The 12056-nt window shown below is 37.2% G+C and overlaps 1 protein-coding gene across 3 annotated transcripts; it reads left to right on the top strand.

The window, feature by feature from the left end:
• Nucleotides 1-3109: 3109 nt before the first annotated feature.
• LOC116170095 lies at nt 3110-6967 on the top strand. Of its 3 annotated transcripts, none has more exons than XM_031486290.1 (5): nt 3110-4389; nt 4446-4910; nt 4960-5567; nt 5659-5718; nt 6395-6967. In XM_031486290.1, exons 1-3 carry the CDS (start codon nt 4309-4311, stop codon nt 5371-5373), a joined length of 960 nt encoding a protein of 319 aa, XP_031342150.1. In that variant the 5' UTR covers nt 3110-4308; the 3' UTR covers nt 5374-5567; nt 5659-5718; nt 6395-6967. The 3 variants fall into 3 exon arrangements, with proteins under 3 accessions (XP_031342150.1, XP_031342158.1, XP_031342164.1); XM_031486298.1 differs by having other exon boundaries at nt 4960-5571; XM_031486304.1 differs by having other exon boundaries at nt 4960-5577.
• The last annotated feature ends 5089 nt before the right edge of the window (nt 6968-12056 follow it).

Raw genomic sequence — 12056 nt, 5'->3', positions numbered from 1 at the left:
ATTACCGTGAACGAGAATGTGGGATGCTTTTTAGGTTTGCAAATAACACGAAAAGAGGACGGTGCTATTTTTGTAAACCAGTGCGCTTATATTAAAAAGGTGTTGGAACGATTTAATATGCTAAATGCAAATCCGGTAAAGACACCCGCGGAGCTTGTGGGAACGAGCGATCTCGGTAATAAATGCGCGTTATCCATTCCATATCGAGAAGCAATTGGGGCCCTTTTATATTTATCAACAGGAAGTAGGCCAGATATTGCTTACGCGGTAAGTACAGCAGCCGAAGCTGTTGAAAATCCGTGCGAGGGGCACTGGACGGCTGTAAAGAGGATTCTGCGTTACCTGAAGGGAACTATGGAGATGGGTTTGTTATATAAAAACAAAGGAGAAGGCGATTTACTTCGGATATACAGCGACGCTGATTATGCCGGCGATGAGTCCACCAGAAGGTCGAGAACCGGGATCGTATGCATCTATGGTGACGGCGCCGTGACATGGAAAAGCCAAAAGCAACGCAGCGTCGTCCTCTCGACAACAGAAGCGGAATACGTAGCAGCCTGCGAGGCCACTAAAGAAGCAATATGGGTCAACGTACTCATCGGTGAAACCACCAAGGAAAATCATATTCCCACTTTATTTGTGGACAACGCGAGTGCCATCAAATTGTGTAAAAATCCTGAGTTTCACAAACGGTCAAAACACATTGACGTGCGTTTTCATTTCATCCGGGAAAAATACAACGAAGGTGCCATTCAAATACGGCACGTGCCTGGAAGCGATCAAGTTGCAGACGTACTAACGAAACCGTTAAGTCGCGAAAAATTTGAAAAGCATAGGTCAAATTTAGGAGTTGTTTTTCTATTCAGAGCAGCCGATTTTGAGAGGAAGTGTTGAAGAGACAAAATCGTGTACTGAGTACGGACCTGGACAAAGTTTAAACGTTCAATTGCGTTTTGCGCATGCTTTCTTTTTAATAGCAGTTCACGTTTTGATGAGAACGATATAAGTTGTACTTATGCAATTTGCAAATAAATCCTTTTTTCTTTTTACTTGAATTAATCTTAACAAAAACAATTGCAGAAGGCGAGACAATATAATTTATGAAACGTAACGAGTAACAAAAAGCTTACCTTGTAATTAACGGAGCGGTAGCAATTAAAAAATATAACTAGCGATGGGTTCGAAATTTAAAACTTCTTTAATAGTCCAGTCTATATAATATTTTCTTACAAAAAAATTAGTTACCGGTTCAAACCGGGTCTTTGATTGAAATGATTAGAAATTGGAAAAAAATAATAAAAAAAATAATAAAACAGCTGAAAAAAAACAGCTCTTTTTCAAGGAGATGAGGCGTGCGGGGTAGCAAAATTTTCGGGGAGACTTATATTTTAATAAACAAAAATAAAAAAATATTATTCCTATAGCAAAAATTCGAGAAAATCGCTAAAAACTGGAAAAACAGTTTTAAGATATACACGTTTTTTGACATGATACATCAACATGTTGGAAGTTACTAAAGATTTTTTCGAAACCTGTCTTCTTGCTTCCCTTTAATGTTTGCTTAAATATTCTCTTTTGTTATCTTATGCTCAACTGTTTTTGTTATAAATCTTTATTATTTCATTTTTCTGCATTTTTAGCGGAATAAAAGCAATTCGAAATAAAATCGAATTATCTTGCTTTCTGATTCCTGAACAATTTGTTTTTGTTTACTGACTCTTCTTCCTGCCTGTTTTATAGCTGATGCAATTGCGTTGGGCCTGTTAATAAACTTGCAAAATCTGCAATAAGAAGGTTAGTTTTACCAGCCAAAGCAAATGATTTGAGATATAGGTACCTAAAACCTGAAATAAACTTCGTAAGCAACATTAAAGAGGAGAGAGAAGACAGATTTCAAAAACTTTTTATTAGCGCGGATCCAATACGTTAATTTAGTTGCAAAAAAAGCTATTTACCTACTATGTCAAAAACAATGTAGGTAGGTAGGTATATATCTTAAAACTGTTCCCCCAGTTTTTGCCGCTTTTCTTAAAATTTTTCTATTGGAATATTTTTTATTTTTGATATAGTAAGTCCTTACGGTAATTTTGCTACCCCGCGGACCTCTGTACGATGAAAAAAATATATTTTTCATTCCCTTGAAAAATAGGTGGTTTTTTCACCCCTTGGACTATTTTTCGCAAAAATAAGAATATAACACGAAAAAAAACAGCTTTTCCAGTTTTTTTTAGGAAAATTGAGGTTATGTGAAAATAGTGCAGATACAAAAGTTGCTCTGTAACTAACTTTTCCATTGAACATTTTTGTCTAAAATTAATAGTTTTGCCACAATTTACAAAACACCACTTTCCACCCCTTTTAACCCCCGGGATTTCACCCGCGGAAAAATTCAGCTGTTTTTAATTATTTTTCCCAATTTCTAATCATTTCACCTGCCTGAAAAACCCGGTTTCGCCCGGTAACAAATTTTTTTTGAAAATAAATTATTTTAGAGTTATTTTAGCTAGTTAGCCTGGACTATAAATAATTGCTTGACCGGGGATCAACGGAAAAATACAAAACTGGACGCGCTTAATTTTGCACTCAGGACACCCCGACCGAATTTAGATTACTGCACGACATTTATTTAGCTACTTTTAATTTCACTCGCATAATTGGTCGTACTAAAATTTACAGAATCGGTAATCCAATTAATAGCCATCGTTTATAATTGCAATGTCAGGGTCAACCGGCGAAATCGATGCTATCAAGCTGATATCGGCGTTGAGTTCCAATGCTCGTTTTAATTTACCATAGAAAACAAAACCTTCTAATAATGGCTTATCATTCATGACTGAAATTCTAAAATATTAATTTGCTCTCTTCTTTAAAATGACGAGAGCTTTCGAACGCAATAAACACCACTGAAATATCTGAAAGAGAACGGTTGGAAACTGCGGGCGGATTAATTACTGTACTGGTGTCTGAAACACAACTCTAGAAATTAAGTCAATTATACCTTTAGCTTCTATCTTCAACTCTAGACCCAAGAAATAAAGAAAAAATAGGAGAAAAATAAAACACAAATATTTTCGGCACGAGATTTTCGAACTAGATACCGGGTGTTCAGCTGAGCTGGTCGAGTCCATACACACGGTATAGTCATAACGTTGGGTATGAACTTCAAGGCGGAAAATGAATAAGTAACTTCGTTACAGCCTATTCGGAACTCAGGAAATCTAACCTCTTTATTTCGAAAAAACCCTGAGCAAGATCGCTACCACTCACTCGAACCGCATTGACTATTATGCTCTTCCCAAAAAATCGAGTTACTTATCGGTGATAAAGGAAAAAAAAAGGAAGTCAAAGATTTTGCGGACTGAATGCGTGGGGGCCTTCAAATTGCCAGAGAGGCGAGAGAGTGTAGATACGGTCGCGGGCATAAGCGTAAATTCCGGGTCGCATCGGAGGCTTATAATTTATGCTGCATACTTACCCACCGGATATAATGTTCGTTCCAATGTGAAGATGGTGCCGATTGTTTTCTTGGCCGACCAAGGTTCCATCAAAGAGAAACAGAGATTTACATTGAAATCCGAGAGTCGCTATCGCACAGAAACAGACACAAATGTGAATTGTATCACTACAACGCTCAAGTGCATTTAGCCCTCAGAACTCGCAAGTAATATATGATCAAACACTCGAGCATTGTTCTTCGCAATCGACCCTACCCTCCTGATTTTGCTCCCGTTGTTTTCTACAAACTCAACACATTTGATGAACATTTGAAACGATTCCCGAGATTAGAGCAAATGTGATGAAGACGCAGAAGAGCATCACAGAAGAAGCGTTTCGTGACTGTTTACAAAAGTTAAAGAGGAAACACCCTTGGAATTGAACAAGGAACTATAGGTACTTTGCAGAAGACCGCGACATATAGAACTTCTCAATAAAGTACAGTTTGTCTTATGTCGTCAGTCTCCTTAACACTCCACAAATGGCTATTATGATCTCGTGTCTTAAATTCCATTAGCGTTGTACACATCCCAGCATTATACGCTGTGAATCTCCAAGCTTGCCATTGTTGGGTATCCTTTCTCTCGGGGTGCTCGAAATGGGGTAAAATGATAAGTGTTATTGCCATAACTTCTTTTGTTTTGTGGTCGACAAACATATTTATCCGTACGTTCTCAGTTTTTATTTATGTTATAATATAGAATGTAAATACTGATAGCCAACGCAAAATCTACTTCTTATCTGTAAAGTTGTGCCAATAACCTTTATATCACAACCTTTTTATATTGGAAAGTAGCAAATAAGAAAAATTGTATGCAGTCCCGTTTCTTCGTAACACCAAATATGATTTTCAAACTGATTTTATTTGCTTTCCTCATCAGTACTTCGTATCAGGTAGGTCGAAACTAAATGGTGTTGTCTCTAGCACGCTATAATCTTTCGTGTTTTAGACGGATATTGAATTAGCACCTTTGGACAATGAAACCACCACTGCGCTAGAAAATGTTACCCAAACAGCAACCACAACCAATACCACCACGACTTCCACCACTACTCAAATACCATTAACCATAAGAGAGAAGTGCCTAATCGGTCTTAACGTAAGCGAGGATTATTCTGATACCTACGGAGCTGTTGGGGAAACAAACGAAACATACCTTAATTTCATAAGTTGCTACTGGAAAAATCAAAAACTTCTGGGAGAGAATGGTGAGATAAACTTTATTTTACTAAAAGAAATGATCAGTCAGGCTGCGCGAATCTCCGTTGATATTACTGACGTCCCTCTGTCAAACGCATGGATTATTGCAAACGAAATCATGGAAGAATGCAAGGAAACGAACGGCAGTACGCATGGGGAAAAAGCGGTCAAAATGAGAAACTGCATGTATGGAAAGCTTCTGTACCAGCGCGACGTAAGTGCGAAGTTCACTTTTCGTTGAAATAATGCTGTTCAATTTGTAGAAAGAATTCCTGTTGAAGGAATATGAAGATATACCCTACTTAGAAGTGTCAGAAGAGGCTTGCGTTGTGCAACTGAAATTAGATCCTTTGCTAATTGAAGATTTGAATCGGCATTACTTGGTAGTTGAAGACAACGTCGAATTTAAAAACTTTTTAGAATGTTATTGGAAAGACGTGGAGTATATGGACAAAAACGGGACGTTAAACATTCCGTTGCTCCAGATAAAGCTGAACGATGACATTGAAATGGAATTTTTATCGCGCAGTAAAGCGCCATATTTGACTGACATTTTAACGAATTCAATTTTGAAATCGTGTAAGACAATTAAGGGAGACGGTCAACTAGTATCCAACATGTACGCATACATCTGTAGACGACTACCTTATTTCAGTAATATACTTTTGCACGAATAAAATTAAGAAATGACGCGTATATACTTTGATAACCTTTGACAGTATCTACATGTAGAAATATTCAAGAAAAAATGTACCACATGTTCTTTTTTGTAATTTTTTGCTTTTTGTAATTATATTAGATTAAGATTCTATTTGTTGTTGGTTACCCAAAAACTATTCACATAATATCTTGATAGAAATTTAAGAATTGCGTAGGTACTTGTACGTTATTTACGATACTTATCAAGTTTCAATATCTGCTTACTTCGCAGTTATTTATTAATGTTACTTACCGACACTTAGTATTACAGATACTTATCCGCAATGAAGCCGCTGCTTGTCATCCTTGTTGTAATATGGAATGTAAGTACTGTTAAAAATTACTAGGTAATACATCATTTCCTACTATCATAATACGTAAGTTTTTAACAGACTTTATTTGACAAGAAGTAGGTATCAACTTTTCCCAGTTGTTATAATTTTCCAGTTTCCACATACTTTTTCGAGTTTGCTACATGGGCGATATGATATCATATCGTTAATTTGGTTTCATTTGGTGACGTCAAGTATTCATTTAAGTAGTGCCTAGCAAACTAATTAATAAATAATAAATACATTTAAAAATACTTATGACTCAAACAGAAACACTTCTATAGCACTCCATGACGGTGATCAAAATATGCCAAAATATAAAGACATTCTACCATTGAGTAATAAATAGCTTCACTCAACGATTCTATGACATCATAGTGTACATCGATTTGTTCATTTCGTGTGAAACCAGCTGATAGCGTTTTTAGTTAGCGTGTGTCTGTCTATCAGTCTGTGCAAATACCATAAGACTAGAAAAGTTCAGATTTTTACAGTAACTTTGTTTTTTCTGCGTTGTGCTTAGGTAAAGCCAGTACAGATATCTGCAATTATTACACTGCTTCGTTGGTACCGAAACGCGATAGACACTATAAATTTCGTAAAATGTTAACACGTATTTGAACAACGTTGATCCTGTTTGGGAGTATGTTAATCATTTTGTTTGCAGGTGGAGTACATAAGATCTGAGCAAATGATGCTCGACGCAAGACTTGAACATTGCCTTTGGAATACGAGTAAAGCGAACGGTCCATACGAAGCCTACTTTCGTAACCAAATAAAAGACGAGTACGCCCGTTTGCAAATAGTAACCGGATTAACACGATACCATTTGTCAGTATTTGGAAATTATCATATAACTCCGACTAATAATCCCAGCTATAATGCGTTTCTAATCTGCTCCTGGCACACTTACGGATATTTGCATGGTACTGAAATAATATATGATAGCATTGAAATGGCTCTTAAGGAAGCATTAATTCGTGCAGTTGGAGCTAGCGGTCCAGGCACACAGTTGAGCAAGTTACAGGCCAGGAATATCGTGAGGCAATGTAGAGACGTTTCACAACAATACATCGCAACTCGTATAATTCATGTTCAAAACTGTATTCATAGAAACATTGGATATCTAAAATCTTTGTAACATGTCTTACCAAAAGACGTCGAGTGTTAGTACTTAAATGTTAGTAGAAATTGTTTTAATACATTATATTGTAATATTTATTAAAAAAAGGTATACATATTGGGTATGTTTTTTCCAGTGAAACATGTGTATAATCCCGATTATAAAACAAACACAAAAAGTAATAATTGTCCATTACTTTCCCCAAATACTGATCAACATGCTAGAGCGTGAACTATTACTTGTGGGTCACAAGTTGCCATCTTCCACAATAATTGGGGTGTCTATCGACCTATAGAGATTTCGAATGTGGATAGACATTGTGGAGCATAATTTTTTTAGTTATTAAGTCACCAAATTTGTATGTTAGCGTTAGACATTTTTCCTATCGAAATTGTTCTACGAGGCTCCCGTTTGCCGCACTTTATCATTAGTAAGTAAACTCGTGTGAAATGTTTGTGACATTGGATGATGCATGTACTTAAGGAATGGGATGCTGGTCCTTTAACCACTAGATCCATTCCAACATGCTTAAAGACCTGGTATGTCCGCGGAGACGGCTCTTCACAGCCTTGTGTGCAGACTGGGGAGGACAATGTCAACTGGTCCTGACCAGGTCAGTGAAATATTTGGGAGTCATCATAGACTAACCTACAGAAAGCAACCGGGAAAGGTACAGAGATTCGCCTCTCTGGGAGTCATTGGAGGCATGAAAATCACACCAACTCTGGGCATGGAGGCGCTTCTAGGACTAGAACGTTTACACTTAGCTGTGGAAAGGTCGAGGTAATAATAATAATAATGTTTATTTATTCTGTTTCGACATAGAGATGTATGGGACAAAGTCAAATATATAGGTACAGTACAAACATACAATAAAACAAACACAGAAATACAATTAACGGTTTGCTACGTACCGAGATGCACCAGGATCATTTAAGAGTTCTTCAACGTTATAGAACATCTTGTCTAAAAGGAGACTGACTAGATTACGTTTGAACGTATGGAAGTTGTTGGTCGTTTTAATGGTATAGTTGGCAAACTATTAAAAATTTGAACTCCTATAATATATGGACTGGACTGATTGACATTAGTTCTTCCTCATGGCACTCTGAAGTCATTATTATTTCTTGTGTGATATTTGTGTATGTCACAGTTGTGTAGAAGTTTATGGTTATTTTTATATATAATTTTACACACTTCCAGGATAAATAGGCATGGTTGTGTATAGTTCGCACCACATATGCATCTAACGATTCTTTTCTGTGTGACAAAAACTTGATTGAAGGTGGATGACCGACCCCAAAGGCACAAACCATACCTGAGCTGTGATTTAATGCAGGCAAAGTAGAACATCCGAAGCTGTTTCACATCCAGATAGTACCTAAGGTAGCGTACTCGATAACATTCATGTATTTAATTGTTTAATTAAGTTTTCGTTATGGAATTTCCAGCTTAGAGTGTCATCGAGTACGACACCCAGAAACTTTACTGTAGTTGATTTTTCTAAATTAGCATCATTAACAGAAATATTAATGTCAAGAGTATTAGTATTTTGGTAATTGTGAAATTGCAAAAACTTCGTTTTGCTATGATTTAGGAATAATCAGGGGAATAATATAGATTATTCTCAAACAATCTAGATAAATTTTCAACTGTTAATATACATTTTGCTCGTAATTCACTTCCATCCGGGTGTGAAACCACCACGGCCGTGTCGTCCGCATATAGTGAGAGTTGCATCAACTGGGATACAGCTCAGAACATCGTTTGTAAATAGTGTAAAGAGCATCGGTGCTAAAATGCTCCCTTGGGGTGTACCCACGTTTAGCTTTATGAGTGGTGTATTCCTTATTACTATGTCGCAATGAGACATACTGCGTTCGGTTTTTTTAAAACTTTTTTAGCCATTTCAGGGCAGTGCCTCTGACGCCGTAGCAAGACAATTTCTGTAACAGTAAATTATGGTTGACAGTCAAATGCTTTAGTAATATCGCAGTATATCCCAATAGGCAGTTCTTTTTTCCCTATCGACTGAAGCACTGTATCGTAGAAGAAAAGAATTGCTAGTTATATGTATAGGTATTAATATTTGGCATTTTACAATAAATCTTTCTAGTCTATCCAAAAATCAATACTCAAACATTTTTGGGAAGACGGATGTTATAGAGACAGGTCTAAAATTGTTTGGAGTGTTACTATTCCCCTTTTTGTGAACTGGGATAATTTTTGCCAGTTTAAGGGCTTCTGGAAAAGCGCCAGTAAGAAAGGATAAATTAATTAAATATGTTAAGGACTTCACAATTACGTGAGAGATTATACGAACCAAGGAAAGTCGTCAGTCAGTCTGCCGATCTTTTGCTTTTTATTTTGTTATTGATTAACTGGATTAGTTCCTGTTCACAGAAAGGGCATAGATACATTGTTCTCTAATTAGAACTAGTGCTTAAAGTAAAGGATTGTTATTTTTATCGAGTGTATCGTGTCCAGGGAAGCGTTTCTGAAATGATTATTAAAAATATTGGCAACCTCCTCAGGATCATCAATGTACCGCGTATTTTCCATTTATAGTTTTGAGTGGTGTTGAGTGTCTTTTTGGGCCTTATTGTGGTTAATAAACGACCACGTACTTTTGCCGATATTATCTGAGCTTAGAATTTTGTGCTGTATATGTTAGTTTTACGTGTGTTGAATCTGTTGAGACAAGAACCATATGTTATTTCTTTTCTTTAAGTAGAATGTTTTTATAATGGGATATTTTTTTGCATTGCGTATAGGGATTTCAAATTAGCAGCAGAAACTCTCACCTCATTGGTCACCCACCCTTTTTTGATGTTAGTGTTGGTGACATCTTGATTCGGAAATACATGATCGTATTATTGAATGCCACATCTAACTCCTCCGCAGACCGCAGTGGTTACTGAAAGCCAATTTTCGTTAGTTAGTTTTCCAACTAACTGACCTATTTGATTTTTTAGTAAAGATCCTGGTGCGTCCTCGGGGGCCTTTAACATATGTGGTGTCCTTTATATTAGAGTTAAGTAGTATAGTAAAATGATCGGATATAATATTTTCCTCTACTACATATTTCACCGGCTCAAGACTAGTAAAGATGTGATCTAGAGTTTTATCTCCTCTGGTGGGTATTTTCACTAGACTATATACATGGTATGAAAGTAGTAAATTACGTAACATATTGAACAGTCTATCGTCTCGTGTGGGACCAACATTCAGGTCCCTTGATAATATAAAGCGGCTCTTTTGATCGAACAAACTATTTAAGACAGCATTTAGTTTAATAATAGAATTCGTTAAAATCGCCAGTGGGCGACCTGTAACATGAAAGAATAATAATGGGGATTATGTCGACATTTTCACGGCACCAAATTCCCACGCCACCGCCTTTATGGGTTGATCTGGAATAGTGTGATGCTTTTTTGAAACCAGGGAAATACACATTTCCGACGTTATCGTTGTTGCATCAGCTTTCTATAAGACACAGAAAGTTTAAATGATATTGGTTGTATTCATATGCAATGTAATTGATTTTATCATCCGACAGTGATCGACAGTTTATTGATAGAAAATCAAACGTGCTCACATTAACTAGTTCACAGTTTTGCCATGGCTTCCACCTAATTTATGCAATAGCCTAAACTTGTCTAACGTTGGTATATTTATGGAACAATTGGGGGTGGGGTGCGCCGAAGAAAATAACGACTAACTCTGCTTCCATATGGCCATTGCTCTACAGACGTCGCTTTTTCTAAATTTTGAAAATCAATTGTAACTTTAAATGAAGCGTAATGCGTTTCATAAGTTATTTTTACTTGCTCGTAGATCACTTCCGGGAATTGATTTATAAGAAAATTTTGCAGATTTTCGCTAGTTTTTTCTGTATGCAGTCTAGACACAAACAGATATGCTTTCTTCGGGGCCACCCTTATAGTAGGATTTCCATCGGTTGGACATTGCTTCTTGTCGAAGATGAAGTTTTTGTCCTGTCACCTAGGTTTTTTGGACTTTTTCACTACTGTGGATCAGGTATTTTCAGTAGAGGTTCGCTTTGGTCAGAGCCTTCTGAGGTAGCGGGATGGGCCGAAAGAGCTGGACGCTCAGTTGTCTCCTGCTGTGACTTTCCAGTGGTTGATTTCTTATTTCTCCAGGATGCAGTGGCAAGATACGACGACGATCAAATTTGAGAAAAAATCGATATTTACCTATCCTTTCTTTTTTTTCTGCTTTTATTTGAACAAATATAAAAAATAAAAATCACTTTTTCCTTGCCACTTTTTGACCTCTTTAAGACAGCGTTGAGAGATTTTCAATACAACGTTTCGTTTCGGTGAAATCATCATCAACTTATTTTTTATATGGTCCGTGCTATATTGATAATAAGAAAGGAGCGCGCGTGTAGCATTTTTTATTACGAATACAATGATGTACAGTACAAAAAATACAAAATTTGGTTGGTTTCAACCGAATGGGTGCACCGGCGCACAATATCCGAATCGTGTGAGCAATCGTGAATTGCTCCTTCCGTTGTCAGGGCCAGAATTAAAGACTGGGTGAGAGTAGCAACAAGGAACTGGATTCAGACAGTCCAGGGTCTCTTTAACAGAGCTCATTGGCAAATCTGGGTCTTCTAAGCTTCTAACACGGAATAGAAGCCAGATTAGGAAGATCGCCGGTGTACTTACGGGGCACTATCACCTGTATTACATTGGGCTTGTGGAGCTGTGGCGAGGCAGATGAAATTACCGAGTATGTGGCCTGTCACTGTAAAGCCTTGATCAGAGACAGACATTAACTCCTTTGTGACAGCGATCTGAAACTGGGGAAGGTGAAGCAACTTAGGCTAAACAGGGTCCTTTATTGAGAGGAACGGGTTCAAAACCTTCTTGCGAGAGAAAGACGGCATGCCTTTGCTGTGCCTGGTTGGGCTCCCCTGTGAATGGAATAATCGCTAATCTAGGCCATTTTTCAACAATTGATGTCTGTAAACGGTCCAAAACTGCAGAATAGTTCCGTTGATTGTATTGCCCTTCTCAAGCTACTAGCAGAATAGAGTGCTAGAGAACCCCTGATCCATAAAGTTTTGTCAAAATGCTTTAATTGAGTAAAATTCAATTATTGTTCTGCATCCATAAAGGTTTACCTTGAATGGGCTGTAACCGATAATACTAATTTCCCAAAAAATGGACCCAGA

The sequence above is a fragment of the Photinus pyralis genome, unplaced genomic scaffold (genome assembly GCF_008802855.1).
Source record: "Photinus pyralis isolate 1611_PpyrPB1 unplaced genomic scaffold, Ppyr1.3 Ppyr1.4_LG1, whole genome shotgun sequence".
Classification (NCBI taxonomy): domain Eukaryota; kingdom Metazoa; phylum Arthropoda; class Insecta; order Coleoptera; family Lampyridae; genus Photinus; species Photinus pyralis.
The sequence above is the reverse complement of the archived record's forward strand: the minus strand, read 5'-3'. Positions and strand labels throughout refer to the sequence as shown.